Here is a 17,828-nt window from a genome sequence, read left to right as displayed (position 1 = left end):
ATTTCAAATACAAGTGAATTGGGTTATTAAAAATTAAAGTTGGTATTGTTGAAAATTACCTTATTTTTGGGGTAAACTTTTTCCTTGTACCAATCAGGCCTGTTCTGAAGATCAATTGGAACTAACTTGATCATGTCTTGCAAACCCTGCAATTCAAAATGTTAAAAAGTTTATCTAGACAGGTATAAGAACACAGGGGCTGATTAATTTCAACAATAATAGAAATTACTTCCAAAAATTAAAATAACTAACGACATAAATAAAATGAACAATTCTAATTAGTAGCACTTCCTTTCTGATGAGGATAGAACTTTTGAGCTATGGGCTAATCCAAACCGAATATTTTTGACATAGAATGTGAATATGTAAATTAAAAATCATCAAAAATTTAACGAATATTAAAATCCAAGAGAAGACCCATGGCTTTTCGTAGATAAGAGTTTTATACGATGAGTTGAAGTCTTATGTCTATTTGCGAGAATTTCTTCTCTCCGGTCGAGCAGCAAACAACCCCTTGTAAAGGGTTCCAACACTATCTGAATTCTAAGAAGTTGTTGCTTTTCATCAATCGTTGCGCACTAGTCTTTTCTACACCTAGTAAAGGGGCTTCTTCTTGTTGCACGTAGTGTACTTGTAAATACGTAAACAAAATTGAGAAATACTCCGTCTTTTTTATTTTAAGTGGCAGCATTTCACTGGACATGAAATTTGAAAAAGAAATGAACCTATATCAAAACTATCTTTCGACATTTGGTCTTATACATGTCATGACATTTTTATGGCTTTACAGATATGCAATTATGAGTAAAATGGTAAGTTCAAGTTTAAAGAGTCTCCAAATATAGAAAGTTTTCCTTGTTTAAAGAACAATCTACTAAGAGAAAAGCTCGATACATTAGAATGGAGGAAGTGGTATAAATGCAAACCTTAACATTTCTTGTAATCCACACACGTTGAGAATAGGGGCATTGATAATTGATATATAACCTTCAGACAACACAATCAACTCAGATCACAATCTTCAGTCGGAGAAATATAATTGTAGTGATGAGAAAGAACACATTATTCACAACGAAGACAAACACCATATTTTCTTAAGGCAAACAAGAAAGAAATAAGAGAAAATATTTATTCAAACCTGGTAGTTCCATCGAAGGGTGATGGGGGTTGGGAAGTAGAATCCAGAGATGGTGGTAGAAGGTCTTGTACACTCCTGTCCGAATAGCAGAATAACCCCATGAACATCCATATCAAAAGCAAACTAAAATATACAATTTGCATACAACATACATATACAACCATTTATCCTATATTTAAAACAAGTAGTCTTGTTGAATCACATACACACACACAAACCCCAAACCCCACCTCCCACTTTATCATTTTTTTTTATTTATGGCCAATCGACTAGTTCCCTGGGATAACTCCGACCACCACCACCAACAACCTTACAACCATTACTAGTTAACACTTCATCTTCTTCATTACATATAAAAGTTACTCAACTGAAATATCCTACGGATAAAAAAATTAACTTTGTAGCTAACTCAACTCCTCATAAGACCATTCATTAGTAGATCACTCAACACTAAAGCTAGACATCAAAAAGATGGACAATTTCATATGGCATCCAATATAAGGAGTTTTACACTAATTATGACGATTCATCAAGATCCATTTCCTCTCCTTTCTCTGCTAACTTGTAGGGGTCAGACCCCCACAAAGGGAATTTTATATGGAAACCACTATCCATTGTTGTACTTATATTGTATCTTGTTATTTTGTTGTTTTATTTTTCATGAAATCTTGCTTTAGATACTTTTCTTTTGAATCTGGAGTCTATAAGAAAGAACCCTCGTTACCCTATACAACATTCAAAGCAACAAATGGACCTCGAACATAACTCAATCCCGTTATCGGTACTTCTTTAAATGATTAATGTGAATTACTAGCTATTTTGAACAAATTAAATACATTTGATTAACAATTAACAAAAACTTAAGAAAAGGAAGACTTACAGGGAAGCCATTGATAATTGTTTTTTCTTGAATGGAAGAGGACTTAGAAGATTCTGGATATGTGAAGCGATGAAAACAAGAATTTTGGGAGCTTTTATAGAAGGAGTACAGGTTATGTGAGCATCATATTGACAAAGTGAAGGGCTCACTTGGTGTTAAATACTATTCAATGTCTAATACATTTTTCAAAGCATTAAATTAAATATATTCAAAGGGCATTATAGTAATTAAAACTATTTATTTATTATTTCTAAAGGTGTGTGTCGAATAAGTAGTAGAAATCTATTGTTAGACAAATGGAGTATTTCATAATTTTAATTTTTAATACCAATATCATATAAGAAAAATTCATTCTAAATTTGTATCAAAATTAGTTATTTTTTATAAACCAAATGATAAACTCAATCAATTTTTCTATTAGTTTGAAAGATGGCCAATTTTTGCATACTTCCTGTAGGGTTTTTTAATTGGTAATTATACAGATTTTTTCAAAGTATACTGTTATAGATAAATTAAATTATTATATTTAGCAATTCATTTTATATAAAAAAGACTAAAAATGCACGTGATTAGTATTTAAAGGACAAAAAAAATCTATTTTTTTCACTACATACACAAGAATTATGGCTATCAATTCACAAAATTATGAGAAAATGAAGGAAATTTTTAATGTATGTGTAAGGTCCATGTAGAAAGTTTCTTGGGCTTGGCTGGATATTATAGGAGTTTTATTGAAGGATTCTCATCTATCTCTTCTCCTTTGACCAAGCTAACTCAGAAGATGGTCAAATTTCAATGGTTTGAAGCTTGTGAGAAAAGCTTTCAGGAGTTGAAAAAGAGACTGACTACCGCTCTAGTTTTTACCTTACCAGATGGTACTCAAGCCTTTGTGGTATATTGTAATGCATCAAGAGTTCGTTTGGGTTGTGTATAGATGCAGAATGGCAAGGTTATAACTTATATCTCTCGATAGTTGAAGGTTCATGAGAAGAATTATACAACTCATAACTTAGAATTCGTTGCAGTAGTGATTGCTTTAAAGATATGGCGTCACTATTTTTATGGTGTTCATGTTGATATATTCACTCACAAGAGCCTCCAATATGTGTTCACCTAGAAAGATCTCAACCTCCGACAGAGAAGGTTGTTGGAATTACTGAAGAACTATGACATGAGTATTCTTTACCATCCAGGTAAGGCTAATGTGATTGCTGAAGCCTGAAGCATGTTTTTCATGGGAAGTACTTCCTATGTGGAAGAAGATTAGACGGAGTAAACTAAAGATGTGCACGGGCTTGCACATTTGGGAGTCCGACTTATCGATTCCACAAAAGGAGGCATAATTTTACTAATAGGGCTGAGTCGTCCTTAGCGTAAGAGGTGAAAGAAAAGCAAGATCAAGACCCTATTTTGCTTGATTTGAAGGCAAGTGTCCATAACCAAAGAGTATTGACTTTTCAACAAGGGGAAGATGGTGTGTTGACGTACCAAGGAATATTATGTGTACCTATGGTGGATGGACTCCAAGATAGGATCTTGCAGGAGGNAAGAGACTCCTAGCTCCATAAATTCCAATCATCCGGGTTCCACCAAGATAAACCGCGACTTGAAAGAGGTATATTGGTGGGAAGGCATGAAGAATAATATTTCTAAGTTTGTTTCCAAGTGCTCAAATTGCCAACAAGTGAAAGTAGAACACCAAAGGCCTGGAGGTTAAGCTTAGAATATAGAACTTACGGTAAAGACTACCTATTCTGCTGCGGATTATGCTAAGTTTTACATTCAAGAAGTGGTAAGACTTGATGGAGTTTCGGTCTCCATTATTTCATATAGAGGTGCACAATTTACTGCACAACTCTGGAAATCCTTCAGGAGAGGTTTGTTAATGGATATCTAGACCTTAGAAGATATGTTAAGGGCTTGCATGATCGACTTCAAGGGAAGTTGGATTGATCACATAACTCTCATTGAGTTCGCTTACAGCAATAGTTAACATTCGAGCATCCAAATGGCTCCATGTGAAACTCTTTATAGGAGAAGATGCAGATCTCCTATTGGGTGGTTCGAAATTGGTGAAGAATGGTTGATAGGACCAAATATAGAGAAGGTGAAAGTGATTCTAGAAAGGTTGAAGACTGCACAAAGTCGCGAAAAGTTCTACACAGACATTAGGAGAAGACCATTACAGTTTGAGGTAGACGATTGGGTGTATCTTAAGGTTTCACCCATGAATGAAGTTATGATGTTTTTTAAGAAGGGGAAACTTAGTCCCTGGTACATTGTACCTTATAGAATCTCCAAGAGAGTAATTAATGTAACTTATGACTTGGAACCGCCCCAAGAGCTTGAAGCGGTTCATCCGATATTCCATATTTCTATGTTGAAGAAGTGTTTGGATGATCCTTCATTTATAGTACCCATGGAGAATGTTGACATTCAGGATAACCTACGCAATGAAGAGGTTCCTGTTTAGATTTTGGATCGTCAAGTTCGTAAGTTGAGGATAAAGGAAGTTGATTTAGTCAAGTTTTTTTGGAGGAACCAATTCATTGAAGAGGCGACTTGGGAAGCTGAGGAGGATATGAAAAATACATATCCATATCTCTTTGAATACAGATAGAATGCAGATCAAGGTAACAATTTCTCTCCTTAGTACTTTATAAGGCTATTTTTAAGTATGTTATTATTTGCTTTTGTTTGTTGAGTGCCGAAAGGATGTTACTACCCTTAGCTTAGTGAAACAATTCTTATTCGGGGACGAATGTTTCCAATGGGGAGATATTGTAACATCTCGTAACTTGAATTAACTAACGTTAAGCTAAAAAAACAAGAATAATCAATTTTGAGAATAAGGAAGGAAATCTGGAAAATTTCCATCTTTCAAAAAGGTGTTTTGGCATTCAGAAGTTGGGTTGTTGGACTGAGGAAAGTCCAATCTGGATTTTAGCAAGAGCAAAGTTTTCTTTCCACCCTAGTATTTACTAATTCGTTTTAAGGTTATATTAGGGGTAAAAACAAGTCCTAAATCAATTTCATAAAATTTAGAATTCTTAGGGCTAGGGAGAAAAAGAGAAAAGAATTGGAAGACCAAGAATCGTCCAAGAACGCCAAGATTGTCGCTATAATTTTGTCGGGGGTGATACCTATCAAGGTATGTGAGATCATTCATTGTTGGTTCCTTTCACACACACTCCAAATTTATTCAATTCATAAATTTAGAGTTATTTGAATGAAAATCTTGGAGTCCTTGATGAAAAGTTGTGAAGTTCTTGTTGGTTGAATTGTAGTTGACCTCTAGTAGTTTTGATTCATGTTTCAAGACTGCTTTTGGGTCTAATCTATTGGTTAATGAGGTATTTAGGGATCCTAAGTGTTTGGGGTGGGATCGATGGATGTTTAGGATGTTTAGAGATGAAAACAGAGAAAAAAAGTCAAACGTCCCGTCAGATAACTTTTGGGGCGCTGCGCCTGCCAGAGCACCTCAGGGAAGCCTCTGCCTGACAAGCCATGGTGCACCGCGCATCTCAGAGCGCCCTAGAACAGGGTCTGTCCGATAGGCCTTGGTGCCTCTCAAAGCGCCACGACCCCATGGAGACCCCGTTCATTTACTATCTCTTCGTATTAGTTCCTATGTGGTGTACTTATCATTCCTAGTTGATTCAACCACTCTAAAGTACGTCTAAACATTATTAGATCATTCAAAAACATGAGATCGTGATCCTTGAATCCATAATTCAATTCAAGGAAAGTTAAGATCAAAGTCAAGGAAGTTAAGAGTTTAGTTTAAAGGTTAAGAAGCAACCCACAATAACTTCTCAAAGTTTTCAAAGAGTTTTAAAACAATCATTTTAACTTTGTTTTAAGTCTGAAGTTACAAGTCAAAAAAAAGAGTAAAGACTTGAGTTAAATTCTCAAAGCCATGAGGGAAGTAAGTATTCCCTAAGAGTTAAAGTTTCAAGTTAAGTAAAAAGCAAGAGTTGAGTTCATCTCTCTATGTTATAAGGGGGACTATGTATTCCCTAAAGGTTGATAAAGGTTTTACATTTAAGTGAAAAACAAAACTAAGAAGTTCCAAAAGAGTTTTGAACTAAAGAGGGGAACATTGATTCCAAAAGGAGCTTTAAAGCTAAAGGGTTCAGTATATTATCTCAACCCAAAGGAAAGGAGTTTTATTAAAAAGATGAACTAAAGCACATTTTGGAAGTATTATTAAGTGCCGATGTGGGATTAGAGTTCAGATAACTCAAGTCCCCATGTAAACCATGTAGCCATCATGGTATTAACGTGTCATACTTTTTAGATGATCACGTTAGTTAGCCAGTGGATCCACTGCGTATAGGATGTCCTATATGACGGCAAAGTATAGACAATTGTAGCAGCGTGGGTAAGACGATGTATCACCTTAGGCTGATAGTGGTGGTTTTCTCTTCGAGTATCTCCCACAGAAATTATATCACATTCATATATTAGTAAAGTTGACTTTATTATTGTTATATCTTTAATGAACTGATACTTACAATGTTTTATCAGTTTCACACACACACACACACACACACACACACACACACACACACACACACACACACACACACACACACACACACACACACACACACACACACACACACACACACACACACACACACACACACACACACACACACACACACACACACACACACACACACACACACACACACACACACACACACACACACACACACACACACACACACACACACACACACACACACACACACACACACACACACACACACACACACACACACACACACACACACACACACACACACACACACACACACACACACACACACACACACACACACACACACACACACACACACACACACACACACACACACACACACACACACACACACACACACACACACACACACACACACACACACACACACACACACACACACACACACACACACACACACACACACACACACACACACACACACACACACACACACACACACACACACACACACACACACACACACACACACACACACACACACACACACACACACACACACACACACACACACACACACACACACACACACACACACACACACACACACACACACACACACACACACACACACACACACACACACACACACACACACACACACACACACATATATATATATATATATATATATATATATTTGACTTGTTATTTTATGAGTTGAGCAGAGCTAAGGTAAGTTCATCCATACTCAATTCCAAGATTTTTAGCTGTAGTTAGTATTCCAACTCGCATACTCGTACATGCAATGTACTGATGTCAGTTTGCCTGCATCATTTAATAATGCAGACGCAGGTAACCATGATTAGCACGAATGCTTTGCTGATTCAGATTGAGCTCCAAAGTCAGTGGTGATCCTTCTTGCATTTTGGAGGAAATCCTTTTCATTTGATTTACTAGTTTAGTTTTTAGGATGTTCTAGGGTATGTCCCAACATCAATCTTAGTTAGTTTAGAGGCTTCATAGATAGTTAGTAGTTTGGTTTGGAGTCTATTTTACTTGTTGAGACTTAATTGCAATTTTGCCAGATTATTTATATAAATTATTCACTTTGAACATGTTTTATTCTTGTTTAAGTTGAGTGTAGTCTTCCGCTGAGTTTAGTAAGCCAGGCCAAGGGTCCGTTTGGGTGCCAGTAATGGTCTACGAGTGTCAACCACGTCCAGGATGTAGGCTTCGGGCTTGACATTTACAAATAAAATATTACAATCAAAATCCTCCGCTAATAAATTGTTGTCCCTACTTAACCTTATTAGTTGATCGAGCTCGTAAAAGAAAAGGATTATTAGCATTTTTTACAGTTTAGAAATAAAATATTTTTTACTTTTATTAGTTTAAAAGAGAAAAACTTACATATTTCCTTAAAGAAGAAAGAAGAAAATAATGTGTTTCTTTGTTTCCTTAGAAGATGAAAGAAGTAAATAATAGTGTTCAATGGTTACTAGAGTTTACTGATGGTGCTTATTGGTTGTTGATTGCCTTGATGTTTAATAATAGTCTAAATACACTGAATAATCTTTAGTGGTTGTTGATAACTACTGATCATGTTTGTTATTTTCTGTTCAACTTTTATTATTTTTTGTTTGCTAATCTGAATAGAGGCAATAACATGCTTAAGAAATTTATTACTGATGGTATTTTATGTGGTAAGGAAATTACTTTTATTTTTTTTGGTTCTTTTTGTTGGAAAAAGGGAGAAGAAAAAGAGAATTATTTTATCATAGGACAAAAGAGATATGGGATGAATTAGTACAACTCTAGTGCGTTTGAACATATTTTCTGTAGTCGGTTTACCTTCGATAAGTAAGATTATTTTTATTTTCTTCCCAAGTGCACTAAAGCATTGAACTATTTTAGTTTTCTTTTGAATTAGAAATGTTCTTTTATGCATATAGGGTAAGATCTGCAATTCCATTTTTATTTATTTTTCCCTATATTATTTGTTTTATATAACTATGAGAAGAAGTAAATGAACATATGTTGTCTCCTAACAATAATTGAATATTAGTTTAGTTTCTCATTGAGATTCAATACCTTTTAAGGAAAATTTGAATATGATGAAACTTGGGAAAATCATTGTCGGAATCACTGTTGACAAATAGAATATGATTCTATGGGGGAAAATCATGTTTTATATTTATTTACCTTGATTGTTATTTTTTAATATTCTTTATAAGTTATTAGATTTATTTCATAAATGTTAGGATATATGGGCATTATGTGATGATCTCAGAATATATATTTATTACTATTAATATGTATAAGGAAAACATATGAAAAATAATTTCACATACTAGAAAAATAATTTTGAAAACATATTTTAAATGTGTTGGGGGAGGGAGGAGGGAGCTAATTTAAATTTGAAAGTATAAGTTATAAAATTTAAAAGATTATATGAGTCTTTCTTTAATAGTATATGATATGACTAGTATAATACCACAAAGTTATATTACACGTTCAAAGGAATTATACTCTTTGATGAAAAAATATCATTAAAAAGATTAAGATTTTTCATGAAAATATATGTCTATTAAAATAATCTTTTTTATAGGCATGAACACTAGTTAAAAGTTTTTTTTTTTGGTAACTTCATATTTCATTCATAACCCAAAACTGTAACTTCTACTAAATAAAGTAGTATTGGACAAACTATTCACTCATAATACCAACAAATCTTATTGTGTTTTAACAATATCATTTGGGTGATAAGCCCCTTATTGGATCGATGAGTCTATGGTCATGGGTAATCTATAGAAAATTGAATTTTATAGAGAGATCATTCTAAAAAGAACATGACAAGGTATTGACTCTAAAAATATGTGTGTATTTGATAAAGTTATAAAATGTAAAGAACAAAATATATATGGAAAACATTTACCTGACAAAAGGTCTTTTCAAACTTAGTATTTCTATTTGTTATTACTTTCTTGAATGAAACTGTTTTTGACATAAATCCTTGGAACATGTCAATTACAAAACATTGAAAAAAATTGATCGACTTAGAAGTTTTAACCAACTTTTAATGGAATAAATCAAAATGTCAAGTATGTGTTGAATCGATGTATGGTAAGCATATGTATAATTACTTTGAAAGGAATTTTAATTCCTTAATTTGATTCACACTAACATTTATGATATGAAGTCAACACCATCACTTGATTGGAAAAAGCATTCATAAAGTTTATTGGCAATTGCACTAGATATCGTTATGTTTATTTGCTAAATGGTAAGGATGAATCAATTCAAACACATAGGCAATATAAAATTGAAGTTGAAAGTAAGTTGGGTAACAAGATTACCATGGTTAGAAGTGGTATATGTGGTGAATATGATTCTTCTTTTGCACAAATATATCTTGAAAATTGAATCATTCATAAAATTATTCCACATACTCACCTCAATCTACAGAAATTATTGACAAAAAAAAAATGAAACTTTGAATAAAATATTTGAATGTCATACATATATATAAAGATTTACCACAAAATTTGTGGGGGCGCTATCTTTATAGCAAAAGAGAACAACAAAAGGTTTGTTTGTTAAGAATGAGGGAATATTTTTTATTTGTTAGTAAAAGGAGTAACAAACAAACAAAAAAATTGTTTGGTAAGAAAGGGAGCACCAAAAAGTCATTTTTGTTCAGGCTTTGTTGTAGCATGATAGATAATTTTTTGTTGACCCTTAAAGTATATACAAGAATTAACTCTTGAAAGATAGTGATCTAGCAATTTCCAATACAGTCTATTCCATATGAGATATGAAAATGACGGAACTATTCCCAAATGAGTCAAAATAAGACTTAAGACTATGGATTGTATATTCATTGGATATGCTACAAATAGTAAAGAATGTTGATATATGGTTCATAAGTCTAAACTATCGGATAGTCAAGTGAAGGTTCTAAACAATCTTGGAAAGAACAAAAGGTGGTTGTACTTAATAAAGAGATTCAGAGGTGTTGTAAATGTCAATTGACAAATTACTTCGTTCGAGATTGATTTTGTAACATTTTTCTCGAAAACGAGTCATCTCAATTTAAAGAAGTTATGTTCTCTATGAACTCATTCTTTTTCTGAATAGGTTGTCAACAGTAAGAATGGTTCAATCTTGAGCAATCATACATGAGAGTTTGTTGATCTCTGGGAAATAAACCTGTACGTTCAAAGTGGATCTACAAAAGGATATGAAAGTAGATAAAGCTATTGAAAAATGCAAAGCAAGACTTGTTGTCATAGGCTATATACAATAATAAAGCCTTGAATATTTTGACACAAAATAGTCACTAATTAAGATTACATCAATTTAGATGTTAATTTTGCAAGTTGCAGTATACGGCCTTCAAATTGTGCAAAGTGGATGTGAAACTTCTTAAAAAATGGAGAACTTGAGGATGAAATTTACACGTTACAACCCGAGGGCTTTGTGATTCCTGGTAATAGAAAGTCTATACCAGGAACAACCCGAGGGCATTGTGGTTCCTGGTGATAAAGAAAAAGTCAATAAACTTTTTAAGACACTTTTTTGGACTAAAAACAAATGCCCAAATTATGACATCTAAAGTTTGATCAAACTATTATGGCAAATGAACTCAAGATCAATGAATGTGATAAATGTTTCTACATTAAAGACACTCCAAGTCCCAAGGTGATTGTTCGGATTATGATTATGACATGTTGATCATCAAAAGACAAATTTATGACATAAATGCTACTAAGCATATACAAGAGTAGCTTCAATATAAAAACATTGAAGTTACTGATGTGTTTGAAAAGGTACTTGACAAGTTCAACTATTTGGATTTTAATATTGATAAGACTCTAATAAATGTGACAATGAAAATAGTTTTGGAGTATTTAAAATTAAAACTATTACTTTGCAATATTACTAATATTCAACAGTGTTGGAAGAATACTAATATTGAAATTGAATAACCAGGTCAAATGAAGTAAAGTAATCGAGTGGACATGTACTTACTCTTGGTAGATGAGTAGTTTCTTGGAAATCATCCCAACAGAAACGTGTTGCTCCTTCTAGTATGAAATCTTAGTTGATCGCTCTAAATAACGATGTAGAATAAGTTGAATAACTCCAATAATTCTTGAAAGAATTATAGTCCAAACCTTTAGCTCCAATATGCATACAATGTGAGAGTTAATTTGCAATTGGTAGAGCATGAAACATGATATATAACGGAACGTCTTGTCATATATGACTTATACGTTATATCTTGAGAGAACTAATCACCAAATGATTTTTTAAATTTTTTATGTAAAGTTAGAGGATAATGAGTCGGATCCACTTAGAGAAGGCCTAAATATAAAGGGAGTTGATAGATTGTCCAAGGAATGAGACTTTGGCCGAGGACAAGTCATTGTGCCTATAAGCCTACCTAGAATACAGGAGATCCAATGATCTATGTTCAAGGAGATCAAACAAAGTCATTAATGATGGTCCAACATTACATAAACATTTTATGGTCCATTCTTATGATATGACAATGTTAAGTAATAAGAATAAGCCATACCACTTTTTAATGGTTTCTAAGTTTTATACAGGGTATGTAAAATAGTGTATCTACGATATATCACATTTATAAATCACACATGTATGTGTGAAGTGTAAGCTGCTTAAAGGAGAATCTGATAAGATCAGTTCTCTACTAACTTATAAAGCAAGACATGTTCATGGCTGAAATGAAAAAAACAATCAGAACCAAAAATAGTTAAAGGTTTGAGTGTGTGACTTATATTGTCTATGTATACACCAAAGCTCGACTGTTCAAAGATATCAAATCTATCGATTGATCGAGTATATCCGATATATGTTCACTATGGAAACCCATTTATCTTGATGCAATCAATCCTCACTTATCCAGATGCCATCATTCCCTATTCATGTTGGAGATACATGGGTTGGAAAGGTGTGAACATGAAATGAAGGGTTGTGACTCTCCAAAAGGGTTGTGACTTTGTCGAAGGCTTAGGATCTAAGTGAAAGGTTGTACCTTTTCCAAGGGGTTGTGACTTTTACCCTTTGTTGTCTATAATTAGAGTGACTTTCACTCATTTTCTACATTGAATTCTTACATTTTCTTGCATACCTTTCTAACAAAACAAAAATGACCGATCGTGTCTGTGTATGTGATCTGTTGCTGTCATTTTGAGTTTGTTGAAATTATTGAAGTTTGAGGTACCACTACTTGTTTAATTTTTAATCATTTTTATCTTGCGAGGAATTAATCGACAACCTGGGGTACTTGAGAGGATTAAATTTCTTAAGGACACACAATGAGTTCTGAGAAGTTGGACAGTTCTTCTATCTTTTTTCATCTCTTATTATTTCGGATTTGCTAATCTTAATACAAGAGAAAACAATGGTTGGAATAGTGTTTTGGAGGGCATGATTTATAGCTTTTTGAATCATTATACATTCTTGAGTAAGGATACATGAACAAAATTCTTTATAGGATTCAGGGGGAAATTACAGCATATCGGAATGCATCCTTGAATCGACTTTTCACTATCGATGAGGTAAAGGAAGTTGTCTTCTCAATGCATTTAGATAAGGCGTCAGGTCCATATGGGATGAATTTGAGTTTTTATCAGAGTTTTGGGATATAAATGGTAAATATGTGATGAATGTGATACTCAGTTTTGTCAATAACAATGGAGTCATTACAGGAAATAATTTTCACAAAAAATATTTTGATTCCAAAAAAGAAGTAACACGAGCTCGTTTATGATCTAAGACCGATTTCTGTATGTATTATAACTGATCATATAGTTTGCAAGATGTTGGCCAATCGTATTAAATTTTTCTTGGAGAATTGTGTTGATAAAGCCCAAAGTGCATTTATTCTTGGAATATTTATTCTTTATAATGTCATTATCTCATTTGAGTTCAATCACCATTTAAAAGGAAAAACACATGGAAAGACAAGATTTGTTACTTTGAAAATTGATATTAGCAAAGCATATGATAAAGTGGAGTGGAACTTTTTTAGAAAGATGATGATAAAGATGGAATTTTCATCGGATTCGGTTACAAAGATGATGCAAATGGTTTGCATCTCATGTTGGTAACCATTTTGTGATATTATACATTACGAGGCCATCGATAGGTGGATCCTCTGTCACCACATCTTTTCATCATTGTAGCAGTGGGTTTTTTGGCTTTGGTAAGTACTCATGCTTTCTAAGGAACTCTACATGGAGTGAAAGTCACTCCGAAAGCTCCACCTATTACTTCTATTTAGCAGATGAGGCCGTATAATTTTTTAAAGATATGGAGTTGGAGTCTAATATTATCAAAAAATGTTTCTCCTATATAAAACTCTTTTTATGAAGTCTTTTTTAAATATATAAAAGAATATAAAATAAAAGAAACAAATTAAAATGAAAGAACCACAAAAATTTTCAAAAACACCCTTAAAGTGATCAAACCAACATGTTGACCTACCAGCTGTTTGCATACTTGAAGCTCCCTTTTATAGTTTAGTAAAATATATTATAAAAAATATATACTGTTTATGAGACCATAAAAACATATTAAATAATAATAAAAACATTATAAAACACCATTTTTATAGAAATTAAACTCACAGCAGCATGATTGTTACATCTATGATAAAAATAAAAGTACAAGTCTCTCTAGGTACTAGAAGGAAAATACAATTCCAAACACTAACGATAAAAAAACATAGAGCAAATTTATTGCTGGTGCATATTATTATAGAACTCCATAACATATTTCATACCAAAGTCCTAGCCCCTGTAACTTTCATCTGAGATTGACAATGCATTTTTGAAGTTTCAAGCTTTCTGTAAAAAAAAAACACATATATAGTGAAATGTCAGTAGCTATATATACGGTTATCAAACCAAAAAAGAAAATAAATAAATGTATATATTGTTTGCTTTATTGTTTGCGAAGTGGGTACCGGCAGAAAGCGATTCTTATAGTACTCATCCATTTTCTCTTGTTCCAAGACTTTTGTTTGCTTGTATCCATCAAGATTGTTCATTTCCTATGAGATGATTAATTCAGCACAAAAAAATAGAACAATGATGCAGGAAGCATCCCACTTTAACGCTGCAGAATTAGGATAATACTGCACACCAAAGGGGTGTAATGTATGAAGACACCCTAATAAAAATACCGGTGGTTGATTCCACGGCTTGAACTTATATATGTAACATGTTATGTTGATCAAACTCTTAAAATATGTAAAGGGTGCATCGGAAGAGAAGAGTCTGCGCAAGACTTACAAGAAACACAAAGACAACTTTATTGTTTTTTCAAGGCTTACCTTCATTATAATGCACATAAATTATACATGAAAAATGAACCAACCAACTAGCCTTGAAGTTTACGCTATCACCAAAGGAAATAAATGCAATTTTAACAAGCCTTAGTCTCTATGTTTTCCAACGGAAAGTCATGGACCCTTTTCTATTGTGATGAACATTCTAGTATATAACATCTAATATAACTAAATTAATCTTAAGAATAATAAAATTTCTTATATAATATAAATATATTAATCATACTTTACACTCCAAATCGAATATAAGTCATACCTCAATCCACTTGGCTAGCTTAGGCCTCCTGGTTGTGATGTCATAGTTAAACCCCTCTGGCATAAATACATGGAACCTTTCGATAAATGGAGCATATATTATGTCAACCTAGCACAACCGAGTTTCATATCAGCAAAAACTTCTATGAAGTTTGAAATTCTAGGAAAAAAGTACAACCACACTACTTTGTACTACTTGTTGAGTATGTTTTTGGAAAATGCTACCATCTCACATGGAACATTATTGGAGAGGAAAAGAAAATGAAAGATAGTAATGACCTGACTGAATTGACCAAGGAAGAAAGGCCCATCGTCGAATTTGTGGAGAGCTTTTTCTAGGTAATAAAATTGTGCACCTAGTACAAGTGTTAAAACCGTTAACTTACATAAGAAACATTTAACAAACAAAACATGATGAGTTTCAACAAACACATGCTCAATTCTCACCAGCCAGTTTCCGTGCATCTTTTGCGAAAGATCTGTATACTTCTGGGACGAATGTAGTGTCACTATAAGCTATCAATTTTTCAGCAAATTTTCGCTTTTCCTGGTCCTGCATTACTTGGCCAATATTTTTTTTATCAATTTACATCTTAAGATTTTCCTACACAAAAAGGATCATACTGAAATTTCACATCTTACATCCGGCATGAATGATGGTCCTTCAAAGTTACAATCAACATATTTAACCAGAACCAAACTCTCTCCGATCACCTTGTTGTTGTGCTCTAGGGAAGGCACCTGCAAAGAGTAGAAAATATATATAACCCTTCACGTGAAATGAGATGCATGCTCTCCTAAAGAATTAAATTCACTTTCATCAATCATATGAAAGATAAGACTTGAACATGTATGCACTAGCTTTGTCAATAGTCATTGAATTCAAAGAGAAAGAGAAATCCCTATCCCAAAAATTCATGGACATTTTCTACAGGAGTTTTCATACAATTCACAACAAGGCCAAATTCCTCTGTCAAAGTACTAGCTCAAGATTTCAAATACAAGTGAATTGGGTTATTAAAAATTAAAGTTGGTATTGTCGAAAATTACCTTATTTTTGGGGTAAACTTTTTCCTTGTACCAATCAGGCCTGTTCTGAAGATCAATTGGAACTAACTTGATCATGTCTTGCAAACCCTGCAATTCAAAATGTTAAAAAATTTATCTAGACAGGTATAAGAACACAGGGGCTGATTAATTCCAACAATAATAGAAATTACTTCCAAAAATTAAAATAACTAACGACATAAATAAAATTAACAATTCTAATCAGTAGCACTTCCTTTCTGATGAGGATAGAACTTTTGAGCTATGGGCTAATACAAACCGAATATTTTTGACATAGAATGTGAATATGTAAATTAAAAATCATCAAAATTTTAACGAATATTAAAATCCAAGAGAAGACCCATGGCTTTTCGTAGATAAGAGTTTTATACGATGAGTTGAAGTCTTATGTCTATTCGCGAGAATTTCTTCTCTCCGGTCGAGCAGCAAACAACCCCTTGTAAAGGGTTCCAACACTATCTGAATTCTAAGAAGTTGTTGGTTTTCATCAATCGTTTCGCACTAGTCTTTTCTACACCTAGTAAAGGGGCTTCTTCTTGTTGCACGTAGTGTACTTGTAAATATGTAAACAAAATTGAGAAATACTCCCTCTCTTTTATTTTACGTGGCAGCATTTCACTTGACATGAAATTTGAAAAAGAAATGAACCTATATCAAAACTATCTTTCGACAGTTGATCTTATACATGTCATGACATTTTTATGGCTTTAAAGATATGCAATTATGAGTAAAATGGTAAGTTCAAGTTTAAAGAGTCTCCAAACATAGAAAGTTTTCCTTGTTTAAAGAACAATCTACTAAGAGAAAAGCTCGATAAATTAGAATGGAGGAAGTGGTATAAAGGCAAACCTTAACATTTCTTGTAATCCACACACGTTGAGAATACGGGCATTGATAATTGATATACAACCTTCAGACAACACAATCAACTCTAATCACAATCTTCAGTCGGAGAAATAAAATTGTAATGATGAGAAAGAACACATTATTCATAACGAAGACAAACACCATATTTTCTTAAGGCAAACAAGAAAGAAATAAGAGAAAATATTTATTCAAACCTGGTAGTTCCATCGAAGAGTGATGGGGGTTGGGAAGTAGAATCCAGAGATGGTGGTAGAAGGTCTTGTACACTCCTGTCCGAATAGCATAATAACCCCATGAACATCCATATCAAAAGCAAACTAAAATATACAATTTGCATACAACATACATATACAACCATTTATCCTATATTTAAAACAAGTAGTCTTGTTGAATCACATACACACACCCAAACCCCAAACCCCACCTCCCTCTTTACCATCTTTTTTCTTTTTTTTAATGGCCAATTGAATAGTTCCCTGAGATAACTCCGACCACCACCACCAACAACCTTACAACCATTACTAGGTAACACTTCATCTTCTTCATTACATATAAAAGTTACTCAACTGAAATATCCTACGGATAAAGAAATTAACTTTGTTGCTAACTCAACTCCTCATAAGACCATTCATTAGTAGATCACTCAACACTAAAGCTAGACATCAAAAATATGGACAATTTCATATGGCATCCAATATAAGGACTTTTACACTAATTATGACGATTC

The 17,828-nt window shown here is 33.3% G+C and overlaps 1 protein-coding gene and 1 pseudogene across 1 annotated transcript; both read right to left on the bottom strand.

Moving 5' to 3' along the window:
- The window catches only part of LOC107010533, a 2,178-nt pseudogene extending 2,036 nt beyond the window's left edge, over nucleotides 1-142 (bottom strand).
- Nucleotides 143-14,399: 14,257 nt separating this feature from the next.
- On the bottom strand, nucleotides 14,400-16,299 carry LOC107010531 (glutathione S-transferase L3-like). Its single transcript, XM_015209819.2, has 7 exons — nucleotides 16,217-16,299; nucleotides 15,809-15,907; nucleotides 15,614-15,719; nucleotides 15,446-15,522; nucleotides 15,168-15,275; nucleotides 14,528-14,614; nucleotides 14,400-14,408 (listed from the first exon to the last, which is right to left on the bottom strand). Exons 1-7 carry the CDS (start codon nucleotides 16,289-16,291, stop codon nucleotides 14,400-14,402), a joined length of 561 nt encoding a protein of 186 aa, XP_015065305.1. The 5' UTR covers nucleotides 16,292-16,299.
- Nucleotides 16,300-17,828: the final 1,529 nt, after the last annotated feature.

This window comes from Solanum pennellii, chromosome 2 (genome assembly GCF_001406875.1).
Source record: "Solanum pennellii chromosome 2, SPENNV200".
Classification (NCBI taxonomy): Eukaryota; Viridiplantae; Streptophyta; class Magnoliopsida; order Solanales; family Solanaceae; genus Solanum; species Solanum pennellii.
The sequence above is the reverse complement of the archived record's forward strand: the minus strand, read 5'-3'. Positions and strand labels throughout refer to the sequence as shown.